The sequence below is a fragment of the Seriola lalandi genome, unplaced genomic scaffold (genome assembly GCF_002814215.2).
Source record: "Seriola lalandi dorsalis isolate HSWRI2012SDOR001 ecotype SW California unplaced genomic scaffold, Sedor1 jcf7180002054896, whole genome shotgun sequence".
NCBI lineage: Eukaryota > Metazoa > Chordata > Actinopteri > Carangiformes > Carangidae > Seriola > Seriola lalandi.
The window spans coordinates 211,840-231,649 of NW_019525448.1; the positions used below are offsets into that span (position 1 = coordinate 211,840).

The 19,810-nt window shown below is 44.8% G+C and overlaps 1 protein-coding gene across 2 annotated transcripts in view; it reads right to left on the reverse strand.

Moving 5' to 3' along the window:
• Nucleotides 1-1,163: 1,163 nt before the first annotated feature.
• LOC111672179 (protein bicaudal D homolog 2) overlaps nt 1,164-19,810 on the reverse strand; it is a 43,903-nt gene continuing 25,256 nt past the window's right edge. Inside the window, exons 3-11 of one of the 2 annotated variants that reach the window (XM_023429508.2) lie at nt 17,369-17,521; nt 16,238-16,452; nt 15,903-16,149; nt 14,010-14,267; nt 13,702-13,905; nt 13,052-13,600; nt 12,315-12,466; nt 6,861-7,092; nt 1,164-3,458 (exon numbers count right to left, since the gene is read on the reverse strand). In XM_023429508.2, coding sequence (XP_023285276.1) covers nt 3,456-3,458; nt 6,861-7,092; nt 12,315-12,466; nt 13,052-13,600; nt 13,702-13,905; nt 14,010-14,267; nt 15,903-16,149; nt 16,238-16,452; nt 17,369-17,521 — 2,013 coding nt within the window. In that variant the 3' untranslated portion in view covers nt 1,164-3,455. Of the gene's footprint in view, nt 7,093-12,314; nt 12,467-13,051; nt 13,601-13,701; nt 13,906-14,009; nt 14,268-15,902; nt 16,150-16,237; nt 16,453-17,368; nt 17,522-19,810 lie in introns of both variants that reach the window. The other variant, XM_023429507.2, reaches the window with a different exon arrangement.

Sequence of the window (19,810 nt, forward strand, 5' to 3'; positions counted from 1 at the left end):
CTCTGACATTCAAATTCAATCAGTCTGGCACATGTTAACTGGTAGCAACCGGTTAAACTGCACTAAATCACAGCAGTGTGTGGGTGACATGATCATTAATGCAACTGATCTGTGGTATATTTAAGTTTTCTCATTACTATAACTGAAATGCTCTTTTTGTGTGTTTGTGAGCACAGTTTAAAACCAGTAATTGTTTCATTCACTAAAAAGGGGCACTCAACTGATGTTCAGTTTATTCATCAGGAGGAGTACTCCTTTAATTCCTGAGTTGCATTATGGGAAGTGTAGGATAGCTCATACAAAGAATTAAAAGTCAGGATATCTTGGCCTCTGCTGCTTTGATTTAACCATTCTTTTTTAAATAAGATCTCCTGTAAGTCTCCCCCAACTTTATGGAAGTGTGTGATCTAAATTGCTCGAGTAACCCTTTAAGAATATCTTTGCTGAACCACCTTTGGGAAGGTCTAAACTTTAATCATTTTGCTGTCAAAGCTCAAGATGATATTCAAAATGTTTCATTAGAGCCACATCTCTCAGGAACAGGAAATCTCTGAAAAATCATCTTTATAAATAAAAGATGTTTGTGCACTCTGTGTCATGTGTCATCATTATCATAATCATGTTTAGGTTGTGAGTATTATGAATATGAATTTAAGTTTGGGTTGTTTTTTCAAAGCAGCATTTCTCCTGCATTTTAAATCACCACAAAGAAAATCACTGCAGTATTAATTGGACAGAGCGCCGGCCTCCAGAGCCTGGACAGGAAGTGCTGGGTGTACCAAAGGTCAACAGAAACTGGCTCTGAGTGCGTGGGCGTATCTCCAGAAGGCAGGGAGTGGGGAGGAAAGGAAAAGGAATGGGAAATGGAGAAAGGAGGGGAGGGAGGGAGAGAGGGAGGGAGGAGCGAGGTTTAAGCGAGACAGCAGAGAAAAGACAGGGAGAGAAAGAAGGGTTGAAGGGGTGGGGGGTGTTTTTGTGCATTGTGTGAAATGTGATCATGTCCTGGAGCTGCTCAGACAGCTGGGAAGTTCCCCTGCCCCTGGCTTCCAGCTGGGAACACTCTGCGGAGACACCAGGGCTGCAGACCATATACTTCCCTGGTTAACCCTTCGTGTGCTGCCACTGCTGTGGAGGAGTTGTAAATGACGACACTGGACACCTCGGAACTTAAGTCACATTTATTGATTTTAGCCAGTATGACTACCTTTACACAGACATACCACCTCTCTACTGGAAAACAAACAAAACACTTTTGTAGGATTAGTTCAGCAGTAATACATCAGACTTAACTCTTGTCTTTTCTTTTCTTTTTTCGCAGTTTTTTTTTTTTTTACACCCTGACAAGTTTACATGTTTGTTTTCAATTCTGTGTAAAGGTCCCATGACTGAGAAACATGCATATGACATTTAGCTGTAATCAATATGCCACTAATCATAATGCACATTATTGATAAGAATACAGTACTGCATGACAATTCAAATAAATACCAACATACAGGTGAAGTCGTTATTTCATATAAAGATATCAAACTCTCATTATGGATCAATACTGAAACACAATATGACAATATAAAGTTTGCACAGCTAATTTTATTATCACAATGCTATCGCTTCCAGCAAACAGAAAACTTTTTCTTTTTTAAATGTAAAACTGTATCTGAATTGCACTTTATTTTTTAGCTTCTTGTCCGTATTGGTAACTTTAACGCCTCAACAAACAAGCATTGGCTTATCATGGCACTATTCAAGCTTGTTGATGCTCATTTTGTTTTCTGTTTCCTGAAAACATAATGCTCAAAGATGATGTAAAAAAAAAATTCAAGAATAATAATAATAAAAAAAAAAACCCAACAAACAAACCTCAAATTGGACAAAAAGAAAGATAAAATGCGCTCTCTGCACATTTTTTCAACAATACTATTGATATCACATTACCTTCACCAAACAAAGCTAGAGATACGTAGATGTTTCCAATAGTACACTGATCTACCCCAACACTTTACAGATGCTTGGAGCATTTTGTTCAATAACAGGAGGCCAAAGGGATTTCTTTTGGTTCCCAAAGTTTGATAAAAAAAACAACCTTTTCTTAATACCCCTGAATTTATTGAGTGGATCACTGACCCGCAGAATTCAATACAATTTAAGTTTCATTGAGCTAATTTCAAAACTATCTCACTCATGCAGAAAGGGTGGACATTCCCTTTGCACTTATTGCTGCTCACAGTCATTTTGAACCCAAAGTCCTCACCTATAAAAAAAAAAAGAAAACATAAAACGCTAGTCTAAGATTCTCCCTTGAAACAATGAAAGGCACTACTGGTCAGAAACGAAGAACTAAACAAACCAAAAAACAAAACCCCGGCGCTCGCATTGGGAGCGCCATGGCCCGAATTACACCTTTCTCAGTGACGGCTTGTCTTCTTTCCGAGTCTTGATTCTTTTCAATCTAAATGGTGTACCAAGATTTGGCACGATAAACGAAGAGAGAATGAAACAATTCCAATTTGGAATTTAATCGTCGCACTTGCAGAGAATTCTGAAAGTCAGTGATCCCGCTTCAGTGGAACGCCCTCGGTAAGAAGCTAGGAAAAGCATATCACGTCACTCAAATTTTTCCCAAAACACAACTTACCTATTCGAGTCAGAGCGTTGTCAAGTTTCATTGTGTTATTTTGAACTATTCCTAGGAATAATAAATACATGAAAAAACCCCAGAATTTGATCACCCTGGATTTTTTGTATAGAACATGGCAGTAGAACAAACATAAAAGAAAACAGCATAACATATGATGTAACAAAACAATTTAAGAATGATTATTTGATGGATAAAATCTTGAGGATGAAGTCGTAATAGTAGGTCTGTGGTTTGTGAAGCCCTTACTGGAGTAAATAGTCTCTTAAAATCAGGTGATTCAGGAGGACGTATAATCCTATAGTCTTACAACCTATACTGAATAACTCACAAACCATAGTACTACCACGCTTTCCTATAGGTTAATAATAGTCTGTTATAATCCTATATAATGAAAGTGCACAGATTAAGAAAACAATAAACTAAAACAACAACAACAAAAAGCTTGTTGATTGACATAGAGAAAAAAAACCCCATCTCCCCTGGTTAGCCAATCACAAACACTGGTTCAGAATATCAATCAGTTCCACTGAACTTGTGAGAAATTGGCTTCCAGCAGCAGCACGCACAAATGAGACCAAGTGTAATATGCATCACGTTTTAGTGTTCAAAAGGAAAAGGAAGGACAGCTGATTTGACTTAAAAATCTGTGTTTTCATTTTGCAGGTTTTTCTTTTTCTTTTTTTTTTTTTGCTGTGGCGGCTATTTTTTGTCTTCAAGTCCAAATAGCCTATAGTGCTAACTCTTTTCGGCGAACTCAATCAGCTGCGAGAAAGGACCTTGTGTCGGTACGTCATCATCCGCGCAGAGCTACTGTAATTTACTGCAAAATGGAGAGACAAACAAATGATCAGCGTTAGCATTATTGGTCAATTTTAGAGCGACTGTTAACATGGTCAGCAGCTGAGTCCACACAGACGGGTAAACGGCGGCTGTAGTTAGTCAAAGCAACAGAAGCCGATGTTAGGAGCCCTGAGGCAGCTGATGTTATGTCAGGAGCTTTTCTGTCATATCAACATCATATTTCTGAGGAGCTGATGTGAAAGCACATTCACCACAAGTTATCCTGTGCGTGCAGTTAGGAAGCCAATGACTCACGAGTACCATGACCTTTCATTCAAAGGACAGAGTTGAAGCCACATCCCACCACCCTGGTTGAAGGAGAGGGGTCTTTCTCATATGCCATGCAAGTTAATGAAAAATGGGTTATGGGTTTTTGACATGCAGGCTTACAAGAAATCAGAAACTTGATGCATCATGTGTCGTAAAACTTAAAGGTGGAGTGGGAGGAGCCTGCAAGCAGAGGTAGGAGGAGCTTTTTCGGTGGCATGCTGTTATGACACCAGCTAAGCCAGACATTGATTTCAAATTAGACGGAGCAAAGTGGGAATTCATCTATCTAAGGAGAGGGGATTCTAGTTAAAACCACATCCTGGGGTCTATCTACTGCTCAGTGATTCCACTGCGCCTGTACAAGGGGAAGGGTTAGGGGCTCAACTAATTTGAATCAATGTCCTCTGGTTGATTGAGCAACTAGTTTTCTGTTTTTGTTTTTTTTTTAATTCTTCCTCCAAAAATTAACAGGAGTTTCTCCCCTCAGGAAACTCCTGGACTCATTTCTCCACAGTATAAGAGTCAGCTCTCAGCCAGACATCTGGCTTTCCTCACCAGCATGTCTAGCTTTCTTATCTCCTCTCTCAGGAGCTGGTTTACAACAAGAGTAGTTCTCCTTCTGCTACTCCTCAAACCTTTTCTCTGTCAGCGCATAGAAACAGAATATATCGCACTTGTAAGTTAAGTGAATCTCAAACGTAAGAGTGATTGACCTCTAAGGAGGTTTGCTTCTTTTTTTTTTTCTTTTCCCCTAACGTGTACGATAGCCTTGTCTCCATGCTGTGTGCTGCGCCTTATGGATGCACATTCAAGCAGGGTTGACTGCTGACGTTGTTCCGTCTTCGGAGGAACAAATGAACTCCCCTCTTCACATCTGAGAGGAAGGAATACTGTAGTAGGATCCTGCAAGATTATAACCTGAACATGATCATATTAAGAATATAGAGTATAATATATAGCTTAGTAGTAGTAGAAAAGTCATAATTTGAGAAATCTTGCAGGATTTCCTCACATCAACCCTGCTTTTAGCATCATAAAGCTAACGTGTCTATGATCCACAAGCAATACATGGATTTATTAAACACAAGCCCCACTGATATTTTTTCCTATTTGCGTAATGCTAGCTTGGCGAGGGGTTAAAGCTATTGTGGATACTAAAACAGTACGTTGCTTTTTTCCTCACACACACCATACAACAAAAAAACAAACCAAAAAAAAAAGAAATAAGCAACCCTCCATCTGCAAAGGTTCAAAACATAATACACACATGAGGGCCCTTTCACTTCAACGCTGATGTACACACAGGCAAAAGAAAAAAAAAAGAAAAAATCAGGAACACAACATACGTGAGGACATTACCTGACAAAAATTATTCAGAGGGCAATTTTCCCAACAATTCCTCATTCTAGTTAAAGGGTGAGTGGTGATGCTGGGGGAGCAAGCTGCTGACAATCTACAAGAGAGAAGGTCGTTATGGCGACCGAGCGACAAGACACAGATTAGAGACATGAGGAAAGGGTTTTCAGCCACATTACCACACAGAAATTATCTGAGCGATCTCCCGCAAATAGAGAAGGGAGGCAGAGGATGAGGGGAGAGAAGGAAAAAGAACAGTGTTAGCTCAAGATGAGACACAAGGACAGGGCTTTACATCAACAGATAGATAAATATATCAAGTGTTTGAGTCGACAGGCACTTTTGCCAAGCGGTCGGTTGGTTTTGTTTGTAGATTTATTGTCTGGATGTTGGTGCCTTTTTGATTTGTGCTCTTCTAGGATTTACTCCACATTTAAAAAATCTTCTTCGATCAAAACTATATTGTATCTCTGTTCACAGTTATCATTATATCCATTTTTAACAGAAGTAGGAACCTGAGGCACCTATGCTGAAGTGCACTTAATTTGGGTATGGAGATCGATTTGTCCAACTTTCTTTCTCTTTTATAATATGGCTCTGAAAGAATCCATCGCAACAAAATGGGTCACATGGAATAGATAGCCCTCCTGTATCTCACCAAACACCAAATAACTCCTCTTTTCTTTTTTTTTTTTTTTACAATGTAGAGCCCTGTAGTACATGAGTTTGTCTTGTACCACACACCCGACAACAGAAAAAACAGTTAAAAAGCTCATAAGCATTTTTAGCTGCAAAGCCATGCGATTCTACTGACCCTATTGTATTGGTGTGCTAGCATCACAGCTTTAAAATGATCCTGAAATAAACACCTGTGGTCACAGGTGCTCCTTTTCTGCCCGAACAATTCCATCATAAAACCCACTTCCGAGTTTTTGAATTTCTGTGTAGAATCACACTGTGCTCCCCTAGCAAGAAAGCAGGGGGAGATTGCATATTTTAGTTCCTTTTTCTTCTTGTAAACATTAAAGAGTGACCTGATTAGACAGTGGGCTGCTGGACACAGGTCAGTCCTGGGGGGACCAGGACGAAGAGGCAAGGGAGAGAAGGGGGGCTTTTTTTTTTTCAAAGGAGCACCAATGCCGACAGACGAGCCGAAGAGCAGAGGATGTCATATTTAGTTACAAGACTGTCAGATTGACATCCTCTTTACAAGTCCCCACCCCCACAATGTGTTACTGTTACCAGGCAATACACTCAGGGGGCCAGAACAAACAAGCACAGAAGCTGCCACCTTTTACATCATACGTACAGCACCATGACAGCGGAAAGAATAGACACTCCATAATATCCACAAAACCCCCAATATAACCGGGGCCTTATAATCCACATGCCATATATGTCTACTACAGTCCAAACGTCTAGTGCACACTGTACATACATCTGCATTCCCCTAAGCGTTTACACTAGCACACACAAGCAGCCGGTTAGTCACACAGCAGTCCCTAGAGGAGCGCAGGCTGGCCGGGGAGCTAAGCGAGCGAGTGGGGCTCTTTAACACTAAGGCAGGGAGGGTTTGGCCCGTAGGCCCCCTCCCCTCTGTACACAGCAGTCCCTTGCAAACTTCTCAGCCGCCTCAGTCGCAGTAGATCTTGTACTTCTCGCTGCAAAAGACCACAGGGCCTCCCATGATGCCATTGGGAACAGCATTGTTGTGCTCCGGTCGGCCGGAGCCAGAGCAGGTGAGACTCTGACTTACGTGGGGGTTGTTGGCGGTGCCACTGGCCGCCTTGCTGCGGGCCTTAGCCCGGCCGGCGTTGCCTCCCCGGCGGGTCTGCTCGTGGTCAAACTCCAGGTCCTCCAGGCGCTGTGTCAGGGCCAGTTTCTGCTGGATAGCCATCCGCAGCAGCGAGTTGAGGGTCTTCTTCTCATCCTCTGCTGCAGCGAGCTGCCTCTGCATCTCATCCAGCTGGGTCACATACTCGTCACAACTGCAAGACACACAGAGAGAAAGCTGTAGAGTCAGGCATGTATGCGTTCACTTCACACTGGCACCATCACACCACCAGTGTCATACCACCAGGGGGCACTGCCACTTCCGATAACACAGAACACTCTTTGACTCAATGGAGAAAAGAATTTGTTGGCTTTTTAAAAAAAATATTTGTATTAAAGCTAAGAACAAAACTATGATCCTCACACACATCTCTGCTGCATGTTTATGATAGTGACACCGACACTCAGGAAGACTAAAACCTCTGAGATTAAAGCACTTTGATCATGACCCTTCCCCTGGTTGCACAGTGTTTTTGCCACCACCAGGTGGAGCCGTTGGCCCACACAGTGCAGGCGTGATACCTCAGGAGAGCTCCTGCATTATTAACTTAAGATTTCATCAGCCATCTCAGGGCCCTAGAGCAAAGATCACAACCTAAAATGTTTGTCATTTCACCATCAAAATCTCATTTTGAGTTTCTTGAGTAATAAACCCTCTGTCTCTGCTGCCATCATTTGGGAATGTCTGTCTGAGTACTGCAACTCCCTCCTTCAGAAATGGTAAAACTCCACATTTCAAAACCAATTTGGACCGTTAAATTTCTTTTAATTCTTTAGACACATTATTACATGCAAATCCATGCTCTTGGTGGGGGTTTATATGGCAGCCGCTACAGGTAAGACATCTCGGTGTACTCTCATCCGAGTGTAGCTTACAGCTTCTCTGAATAATAAGAGGAGCGTATGTGTGGTGGAAGTTAAGAATAGATCACACACACAATGGATGAAAGCATTAACCTCGGGGTGACTGAGAAGATCCTTCCTGCGTCACCTGCGGAACAGACTGAGGAGGGGAGTCAGAGAGGAGAGAAAAAGGAGGAATGCCCTTTATTGCTCTGAGCTGTGGCTGGTAACACCTGATCTCCACTTTTCCAGCTGGAGTGAGACTGTATCACTTCTGTGCGTCTCTTCCATCTCCAGTATGTGTGCGAAACAGCAGACAATGTGGAATCCGTCTACCTGCCTCTCCATTTTACTGGGTGCTGCAGTGCGGCATTATCACCTGTCTCCATGTGCCCTTGTAGACATGTACGTGTGTGTGTGTTTGTGTGTGTAAGACCGGACAAGTATAAAACTGGGTCACCAAAAGGGGATTTTGAGGTGGATTTGGGGGGGGGGGGGGGGGGGGTCATATCTCTACGCTCCATCTGCTGTCAATGCTCACCTTTCATTTTCATGCTTTTCTCCTACACCAACCTTTTTTGCTTTTCACTACCTTGCAGTCTCATTCATCTCTCTCTCTTTCAATCACACCCTCTCTCCTGGCTCTTATCTTGCCTCTCAAGCTTTTTTTTCCCCCCTGCATTGCTTTCTTGCTGCTGTCTGCGTCTGTCACTTTCTCTCTCCCCATCTCGTTCATCCTTACTTTCTGTGTTGCTGACAAAGCAATACGAGCGAGGTCTGTCAGTAATGACTGACACACCTCTACGAAGGGAGGGGATTGGATATGTTGGTAAGCATCGTCTTATACTCCAACTGTGCGGCACCAAAACGGTTCACACATAATTTCACTGGCGGGTAGCCTCACCCTGCTCCCTTTTATCTATCTGGTATTAAAGTATTTACTTCTTTTGGAAACGCCCCAACCTGTGGTGACAGTATGCAACTCTTGTAGCCACTGAGAAACCACAAGAATGTAGAAATCTTGTTTATGTCATGTAATTCATCCATTGTATTCCAACGTTTGCTAACGATTTTCCCAGTAAGCATGTGAGATGTGTGATTGTTTGGTCAGGTTAGTGACTGCCTGAACTGCTGCAGGGTAAAAACAAACCAAAAGAACTATCTCCACCTTAGATATATTTTACTGTATGAGTCATAAAATTATATTTCTTTCAATATAAGCAGAAATATCTGTTAACAAGATGAGATTATTTGACCCATTTCCCAAGAAAATCAACTTCTATATTCGGGTGTTATTTCATGATAGTTGTCATGGCAGTCTGTCTTGTTTCAAAGATAAAGGACACTTATTTTTAGAAAATTACTCTAAGAAGGCAAACTGCATTAGGAACAAGCTATAGTGTCTAAACCCACCTGGAAATGAAGTTCTTGTTTTATTAAAAATAACGTCTTGAAGGCAGAATCTGGGATGAAAAAAACATGACTAACCACAGATGTTTTTGTTATGTGTGGCGCTGCACGTGGTTGTGCGCCCTGTGAACCCTGGCCTTGCCAGACCACCATACAGACACCCCCTCTTGTTTATGCAGTTTGATTCCCAGTGGGACACACACCCAGACAATAGGGATCAGTGCTGCTTCATTAAACTCACTATAAGACTGATGGGGCGACCCAGGAGGAGGGGTGCTGGTGTGCCTTCAGACGGCTCAGCCAGTTTTGCATGGGGGGTGAGAGGGCGTGCATTTTTCCCGGGAAAAAAACAGAGAAGTCTATTCTAAAGACTGAAGGGATACAATAGGAGTCTTTTTGGTGTGCTGATGGGGTGTGGTGGCACAATGGCTGAGGGGGGCCGGGAGGCGGCTGCTGGCCTTTTGAGGATGAACAGTCGTCATATTCACTTTGACAAACAGGCACTTGATCCGCATCTCGCTGCGATGATTAACCGCAGCCAGTGGCATTTATGGCTGCACCGGTGAACCCCAACTATTGCAACATTCATGTACACACACACACACACACACACACACACACACACACACACACACACACACACACACACACACAACCTCCTCCACTGTGGTCTTGTCTGGAGCTTGATTGGTCATGGTGGGAGGGATATTAGAGAGACAGCAGGGAGGAGGAGGTAAGAGGAGAATGGAAAGGAACAATGATAGACAGAACACAACTAAGAAGAGAACAGCTGGATGACTGAGGGTGTATGTTTGAGGAGAAAACGTGACTCCGGCTAATGGTTGGACTGTTAATCAAAACGAGCAGGAGCTGAGAGCATGTCGAGGCATGTCTGAGGAATGTCAGAGGCAGGATCTTACTGTTAACATGACACCAGAGACTGCAGCTGGAGAGGCACACACACGTACACACAGGAACACAAAGAGAGGTGCGCACACGCACACACACTTGAAAAACATGAAACTCTCACAGAACGAAACAGACTTTAAAAATCTCAAGTAACTCTCGTGTATAAAGGCAGGCGCAGGCTGAGATCACACAAAAACCTACGCATTGTTCAAAATCCCACTCTTCCCCTTTGTCAAAGACCACACCATTAGTATCTGAGAGTTTTCCACATCTCAGAAATCCACCTTTACAAACTTTGTCTGAGTGGTGATTACCATGAAAAAAAAAGAAAAAGAATACTGTCAAATTAGGCTTCTGTAGTGGGCTTTAACTGAAAGCCTGCCCCCTTCCTCTCTTTCTTTTCCAGATGACTAGAGAACCGGGTGTTTGGTGATGAGGAAGGACGGAAAGGTGGGGGTGCTGGTGGTGGTTACAAAAGCGGGGGGCAGTGTGGGAAACTTCTCTCAGGCGAGTCCCCCCAGCCTCTCAAAGAGTTCCCTGACCCAACTCTGCACCGTATAGGACACAATTTACATACCAATACATGAATCCCATAAGCACACTGAATGTAACTCATGTATAGGCTCCAGAGAAGTGACAGACTTCTGGGGTTGGAGACTCAAGAACATCGTCATGAGGGGAGGAGTTTTTGAGCAGGAGGACGAAAACACAGGCCATAAACAACAAGCTCTAATGTGTTGTCAATATCTTAAGCCTCTCCAGCAAAAGAGGCTTAAGGGAAACAGACACTTCACAATGGCTCTGCTTCTTCACGGTATATGTGATCTCACACTTTCACTACACTGCTATAACAGTGACAAGTGAGACAACTCACGGGCCCTTCGAGTGAAAAAAAAAAAAATTAAAGTCATTAGTGGGAGTAAGATCTGGTTCTGTTAGCCCTGGCTGCCTTTGGTCCATATAGTTTAGCATTACACCTACATCCTGTAACCATCTGGCTCTGCAGTGCGCCAAAAAGCCACAGAGAGCAGACAGAGGAGTTCTCCTCCTGTGGCTAATTGATTAGCCACTGCAGGTATATGGAGTTACTTCAGCAAGCACACTTCACTTAGGTATTGAATTACTGTATGTGTAAGCAGAGTGGTGCTGAGCTGCCCACACATTCCCTGCAACCCCTGTAACCTTCATTCTATAATACCGTCCCCACCCTCCTCCTCCTCCTCCTCCTCCTCCTCCTCCTCCTCCCTCTGCTCAGCTTGAGCTTTGCTGTGGATGGCGGAGGATTCTTAAATGCAGATGGGAAAGACTGTCCCAGCATCTCAGCGCACCCATCTGGACCAGAGCTGATATTTACAGGACAAGTGGATATCCACGTGTTAAAAGAAAAATTCCCCATCAACAGGAAAAGGCAACTCAGAAAGTGAGTTGTGCATCCACATCCATAAAAATCACATCTAATATTACATATAAGTCCCTGTACAAGTGCACTGTACCACTCATCTTTTTACCTTTCTCAATATTTATGCACATGCATGAATAAACAAAGAAAACAAGCTGTGCACGAGCACTTAGTCTACTATGTGTTTAGGGGTGAATGTGTAATCCTGACCAAGCTGAGGTGGGATTATGCACAGAACCTTTGACCGGCTTCTCTCAGGAATCAGAAAAGATTAGTGTGTACGCCCATCTGATACACACACGCAGACACACACACACACACACACACACACATATTACATACACACACTGGTCAAAAACAGTACTTAAGTGACATATTTAAATGATACCGGGATTAGATACCTTCTGTGCTCTATAGTCAGTGTCAATGCCGCTTGAATCCCTTCCTGGCCGTGATTCTCCAAAACAGCCAGCATAAGGTAAATGTGGATTATATTATGATGGTGATCTTATCTTTATCTTACCTGCTTATATGTGTGTATGGTCTTTGTATGGTGCATGTGCAGTAGTTTTAAGAATAGCACAAAGTCTTCTATGTTAGCACGGCCTCTTCAAGCTAGTCTATAGTAGCACAGCACACAGGCACATTTGGGATTCACGCCAGACCATGTGGGAAAACAACAAAGACTGCTTATGTAGCAATTTCTTCCGGAAATACTAAGCGGGGAAACCTTTTGTGGTGTTTTTGAGGTTTGAAAGTTACGTCAGAGGAATGCTTGTGGGTCCTGAGAGGCTCAGGTGGCGGTATGTTCCTTACCGTGTGGCAAACATGGCCCGGAGAGAGGAGAAGGTGGCGGCGTCTTCCTTCAGGGCTTTGAGCTCATTCCTCAGCTTCATCATGGTCTCGGTCACCATGGCCTTTTCGTTCTCGTACTTGCTCTTCAGATTGGTCAGAGCAACTTCAGCTGTCTGTGGGTGGACGAGAGGAACAAAAGGGTCAGAGCAGCTGGAAAACGACGGGGGTGTATTTCCTGTCCCAACCAGTCTACCTCTGTTAATATGGACCATATGACCTATTTTTTTTTTTTTTCTGTCACATGTGAGTCATTAAGGTAGCCATGTGTCCTGTTTTAAGCTGTTATTGTTAGGTGCCGTTTTAAAAACCATAGGTGTGTGATTAATGAGGGGCTTTCATGTTTGTGTTCTGATGGTCACTGAGTAACCACACACATACTTTAAAGGGCTACCAGAGCAACTGCATACACACTCTGTCTGTGGGTTATGGTTCTTTGTGCTTTGGAGGGCTGTTCTTCAATCCTAAACACACAGTTACTCTGGGCAGCTGGCACCATAAGACCGCTGTCTCCACCAGTGTTTGTTACTGATCTTGTCTACAACACATTTGCAGCAACAGCTGAATAGACCCGAAATAGCCGACCACTTTTATCTTCTGTTTCTGTCTATCAAGGGGAAACTGGCAAATGTTTGGTCGCGATGCCAAGTTAGTGAAAACATGTATTTGACTGTATTAAAGACAAAAACAGAGCAACGGACCTGCTTGTTGGCCTTGAGGACAGTCCTCAGGGTTGCAATCTGCTCCCTCTTGGTGCTGAGCAGGGATTTCAGTTTGAGGATCTCCTCCATGCAGGCCTCCTTGTCCTTGTCGGCCACAGTGCCAAGCTCCAGAGAGGCCACCCTCTGGCGTGAAAGCTCGGTGGTGCGGTCCACGGCCAGCTGCAGGTGCTTGATCTGGTCCCTGATGATGGCCACCAGATTGTAGATGTTCATCGGCTCGCGGCGGTGGTCGGACACGGGAGAAGGCAGGGAGGAAACCGGTGACGGGACTCCGTCGCTCAGGTCGGTCTTACCAGGCTCGGGGAACAGGCCCTTGGTGAGCAGGATGGGAGAGCGACGGCCACGGCCCTCGGGGCTGCTGCGGCCGCCCTTACCTTCCTTGTAGAAGTCGAGCATGACACGGTTGGGTGTCTCGTTGTTGCACATGCAGACGTGGTTGTAGAGGGTGGCCAGCTCCTCACTGAAGGTGACTAGCTCGTCCTGTGCCACGCTCAGGCTGCCTTGGGACTCGCCTGCCACGTCACTCAACTGAGGACGCACAAAGAAAAACGCATGATTTAGCCACGCTTTTGTCTCGCGGAGTTAAAACACCAAAAACAACATCGAGAGCCTTGAGAAGAGAATCTCACCTTGCGCAGCTCCTTCTCTAGCTTGGCCTTCTGTTCTCTCTCTGCCTGACTCGTCTTCTCCAAAGTCGACAGCTTCTCTCCCAGCGTGGTGACATCGTTCTCCAGACGGGTGCGCTCCTCATCGTAACGTGACTGACAGGCCTGGTATTCTGTTTTCAGAGTCTTCAGCTCCTCCTTCAGCTCTCCTGCCTCGGACACAGCAACCTAGCAAGGCAAGATCAATCACAAATTAAACCCCAAATTACCTGTCGAGTTAAAGCTCAATCTGACTTTTTGTGCTGTCAATTTTTCAACTACAACAACCTTACCTTGTATTTGCACTCCAGGATCTCAGGTCCGTTGATGTCCACCTCGTAGTAGTCTCCGTCTTCGTGGCTATCGCGTTCTTTCTCGTTGTCCAGGGCAGACTGGCGCTCCTTGCTGGCCTGGAGCTTGCGGATGGCGTTGAGGTTCTCCGTGAGGCGGTTGACCTTCTCCTGATGCTCTGACAGAGCGCCGTTAGCTTGCTCGAGCTGCTTCTGAGAGTCCTGCAGGGTGGACAGCAGGTTGACCTTCTCGCGCTCCATCTGAGGAGAGATGAGGACGACACAAAGAACGATGACATGCCAGGTCATCACATCTTGTCTGTACTGTACTCTCTGCTTGACTTACAAACGTGTAATTTCACACTTTATTTTCTTGGTCACTTGATAGTGTGAAGGACTCTTGCTTTGGACTTAACAGATCAAATTAAATCAGTGGATTATCTGTCATGTGGTAACTCTACCCACTATCAGGCTTGTGCTGCCACGGTATGTGAGGCTCGCTGCCCAGTATCCCAGCATCAGAGTCGGGACGACCTTGGCAATTTGCTGGCCTCAGTTCAGCTCAGTGCTGGCAGAGATGCTGGGTGGGTCGTCTTACACGCATGCAAACGGTTGTGCTGATACGCGCGCTGAGCTATTTCTGACACTGATCTGTAAATAATATAAAAGTATCATGGTCATGCTGATCCGCATGAATTTTTTATTAGTGTAGAATATATAATGATGATTAATCTTGAAAAGAGATGCCGTGCTTAACTAACATGACATGTTGAAGATTTTTTTTCACATTTAAAGAAATGTGATTATCTACTTAAGATACAGCTGACACGGATCTTTTCACATATTTACAAGTGAAGACTATTTGTGACGGTGTGATGCCACATGGATGTTGTTCTAGATTGTCAGGGCAACTAACCAGGCAATAATATCGGAGGAGCGGAAGTCTGGGATTGATCACTGAGGACCAAATCATTAGAAAGATATAAGGTAGGAGAGCAACAGAGTATGGCTGGATGAGTAAAGGAAACTTTTTGTTTCCTATGCTCTGATTCCTGCCGGGAATCTTTGGAATGACTTGGCAGGCGGTATGACACGCTGCTGCCTCATATCAAACACGGGGCTTTGTCACAGCCCGCCAGCTTCACCACTACAATGGTCAGGCTGAGAACCAGAACGGTGCCCATAGCGGGGCAACACTGAGGTAACGTCAAGTTCACACATTAATCCAGCTACCGTGTTTATGTTTGCAGAAGGAGAGATGAAAAAAAAAATATCTTTAATCCCTTAGTCCTCTAAACAATCATTATCCACAGGTTCCCGGTACTTTCTGGTAACCATGGTGCCCAATCAGGCAGATCCCTGGACTCATGGGGTGATGAGCAAGCAGATGGCAGGTCCTCCGGTGCCACCACCCGCTGATCCAAGCCCAGTGGAGCCTTGAGGGTGTGTGTGTGCGCGCGTCTCCCTGGATTAACTTTGCTATAAGGGGATTTAGATCCCTGCAGCAGCCTGGGTCAGGATCTAGACCAAACACTCCACAGACTCCCTCACTCCTTCAGACACACCTTCAGCTTACTCACATACGTAGTGCTGACAGTTTTGAGTTATTCTGTGTTAACTACTGTCAATATGGTTCGGAGGACAGAACACTATTGATAAATCATATTTTCATGAGAAAATAAGCAAAGAAATCTCACCATACTATTCATATCAAGGAAAATCTAGAGGAATATTTGAGGTGCTTTACTTCTTTTGACTCTCACTCGCCTGTTATTGATTCTCTCTTTACTGAATAAACCTAAAGTGAACCCAATCACTGCTGACACGAGTCATTTACATCGCAGTCTGCTCTTCGGTTTGTCGATTCTCTCTTTTCCATAGTGATTAAGAACAAACCTGTATCAGCTGCTGTTTGAGCTTCTGGATCTCCGAGATGTTAAGTTCGCTCAGCAGGTCGTCCACGAGGCTGGGCGCAGGACGGAACAGCTCTTCCTTCTTAGGCGTGGAGACGCGGTTGTCGTCAGTGATGGCGTTGGCCAGTTTGGTGAAGCCGTTCTCATATCCGTTGAGAGCCTCGTCGTTGTTAGGCTCAGTGGCGGCGTCGTCGCTGAACTTGAGGCCATCCAGAGAGATGCTGAGTGGGCTGAGGGAAAACGAGGGGACGAGTGTCATTTAGTGTTTGTTACAGAGGACGCTGAGGCTGCTGAGCGCCTTGTTTGTGTTCTGTTTACCTGTGGTACAGGGTGTCTCCAATGCTCATGTAGTGGGAAAGCTCTTTCCTCAGGGAAGCCTTCAGCTCGCGCTCGGTCTTGATGGTCTCCAGGGCCTCCCCCAGCTGACGTTCAGCGATCTCTTTCAGGCGGATGGCATCCTCCAGCTGGCTGTTCAGGAACTGAGTGTCCTCCTCCAGACGACGGATCTCATGCTTCAAACCCTCAAACTCCACCTGAGCAGAGGAGGAGAAGGAGCCACTTTAAGGAGTTTTGGATTCACAGAGAAATGAATACGGTTAGGTTCAGCTCCAGTTTAAATGGACGGCAAACCAGCTGGATCAAAAAGAATGACATTATTCAAGACAATTTTAAACAGGAATATATCCATTTAATGTCCTTTCTAATTAGCTCTAAGTTGATTGGATTTGGGAAACCTTTTCATAATGGCCGTCTAAGGAGCCGCTCTTGTTTGTTTCATGCCCCTCATGAATAAAGAAAACATAATCCAAAACAATAAAGGCATGTGGAGAATTAACATCTCAAGCATAAAAGCAAGCATCAAATGGAAATATCCTCTGTTGTATGTTTGCAGATGTGTAAAGTAGATTTCTTTCCCCCCTTTCAGCTCATCTGAATAAACCCAGGGAGCGTGTTTTGTAGCACGAAGTGTTAGAATCTCTGATAACTGTTAAAGAGTCTGTCAAACACTTCCATAATCAGACGACAGCCCCGTCTCCAGGCACTGGGAAAAACAAAAGAAGCTGCTTATTTATCTCTTCACTGTGTCAAAGGATGTTTTTATTATCGTAATTGAATCTGAATATTAAAGAGCTGATGCTACTTTTGGCAGTCTAATCAGTGAGGGAGGTGGGGGGGCCTGTGGGGCTGCCGAGATGCTGTAAGACAGCGTACAGTACAAGTGTGTTTTTAAAAAGTACTTGAACGAGAGGCCTGAAGCTATCAGTTTAATTAAGCCTCACTGAAGAGGCTGCATGATGATGACCAGCAGCCAAATTTAACAAGAAGGGAGTGTTCTGCGTTCATTCTTCTACCCTTCCCTCTTCATTTTTATACTCCAGCGTTCTCACCATTCACATGATTCAAACTTTGCACAAACTTTGGAGAGCTGCGGCACCGCTCTCTCCTCACCTGGCTCTGTTTGAGCACGGAGACCTGCTTCTGCAGCGAGATGTTCTCCTCCTCCAGCTCGGTGTAGTCCTGCAGCAGACGAGCCTCCCGGAACTTGTACTCCTTGATGTCATCCCGCAGCTGGTTCCTCTGGAGCTCCACCATCTGGCTGTTCTGCAGCGCCAAAGGAGGTTAGACAGGACAGAGGGAGAAGAGGAAGACCTGTCAGTGACCGCTATTTCAATCTCGTTTGACTGAGTGTGGGAGAGACGATTGATTGGATATTCCTGCTTTACTGTAACTGTTTGTGTCACGTTGGCTCTTTAACATTCTAAATCGTGCGAGATAAGAAATGGCTCCCATCTGGCCAAACCTGCTCTGTGTGTGTGTGTGTGTGTGTGTGTGTGTGTGTGTGTGTATGTGTGTATGTGTTTGGTGTGTGGGCCCATTCGTGTCTGAGAGTTAGGTGCCAGGTGTCTCTCTGGGCAGTCGGCCCACAAGCGTGCCTGCCTGCCAAATCTGATGGCACAGAAGAGACTGAAGCCTACTTATCTCTCTCGTGGTGCCAGGTCAACGGCCGGGAAGCTCTGTAACAGCCTAATTTTCTAAAGAGGGGATAGATTAGGTTTGATTCTCTGTAAAGGAGGATCCAAGGACTAATCAAAGGAAATTAGGATTGTAGAATTCGGAATATGGAATTCAAATCAATCAGAAATTTTGACCATTTTCAGTTGATGAGTGCTAATATTTTGAGTGTGTCCCTGGCTGATCAGGAAAAGCATAATTATATAAAGGTGAGATAAGTATGAGACGTGTCCTTCCCCCACTTGTAGATACTGAAAGCCAGAAGGATCCGATCAGCCCTGCTGAGCCGCCTGTGTCCAGATTGCCTGATCTATTGCCCTGTTTAACCCTCCATCCTCTTCTTTCCAGGTTTGTCCCTGCCCTCCCGCCCCCTGCTCGCTGGCTCGTCCCAAAACATAAGAGTCCCGCAGGACATTTGGGTGGGTGGGGGGGCGGGGGTGGCATCTCAGCCAGTGAGTCTCAGAGAAACACTGGATAAAAGCTCTAAAGTAAAGGGATACTCGCTAAAGGAGGGGGGGCGTCTCACTCTCTTGGAACCGAATCAATGAACATACGTGTGTGTGTGTGTGTGTGTGTGTGTGTGTGTGTGTGTGTGTGTGTGTGTGTGTATGTGTGTGTGTGTGAGAGTAATGTGAGGAAGAGGTGGGAAAAGCATGTGAAATAGATCTCTGTGTTCAGCAGTGTCTGAACTGACCTTGAATGTTTACGTGAGCAAGCAAGCATGTAACTTTTAGAGTGTGTGTAGTATGTCAGCAGTATGGTTTGGCTTTGCATATGTGTGTATGTGTGTCTGTGTGTGTGTGTGTGTCTGTGTGTGTGTGTGTGTGTGTCTGATACGTGTCCTTCTCTGAGAAGACCTGGCAGAGATAACATAATACCAGAGGGACAATTAGCCCTGCAATCCCTGGCCAGGCGGCCCCTTCCTCTCATGCCGTCACCACGGGGCGCATCACAATCCCTGCTCTCCGATCGTTTCAGCGACCTCAGGAAGTCAATCCTGAGAGGCCTTTTCCCTTTGCACACTTTCTCATATTGGCACTGCCTTGAGGCTGAATGAAGATCAGTAATATTACTCATTGAAATAGAGTAGGTAATGAGCAGGTGGTGACAGGTATCCTGATGGATAGAAACTAGAAGGTCAGTGCTTTGATCCCTTTGCCTGCAATGTGCTCAGAGCCCCCTTGTCACACACTATTCATAATTGAGTACAGCATTACAAAATAATACAGCTTTAGTAATAATGAACAATAATTCATGCTCCAAAATATTTAACTAATGCGACTCAGGAGACTATAACACATCTGTTTTTGTTGCGTTTTCTGTAATTGGTATTTACTCGCCTATTTTAGCTCATTGAGAGAAGAACGCTCTGACAAATACTACGTTGCTAAAATCCCCGCTGATGAAGCGCGCATGCTGCTCGTTTGCTCTGCTAAATTATTAATCACTATGTGCAGAGCCGGGTTGAGGCTGACGTTTGATGGCGCATTAATATTCATCAGGGTTTTGCGCATGTCTAATGAGCGTGGGTGTTTGCTGTACGAAAAGCCGTGATGTTGGTGCATTACTGAATAATGCATGAGCTTACACTACAGATCAGTCCTACCACCAAGCCTGCATACAGTGGTCCTGACTTCTGAGGGAGAACTGAATTAAAGCACGAGGGGGGGGGGGCTGGAATCAGTCAAAACATTAACAGATTCGGTTACTCTAGCTGTCAAGCTTTGGAGAATTGAACAGCAAAGACGGAATTATTTCATAGAGATTTTGAACATCATCTCATGAGTAGAGTAATCTGTGGTGTTACAGAGCTGTGGCAGCTGGTCGTCCGGGTGGGTCTCTTCCTGGTCAGGGTCATGTGCCTCAGCTGGAGGGTCA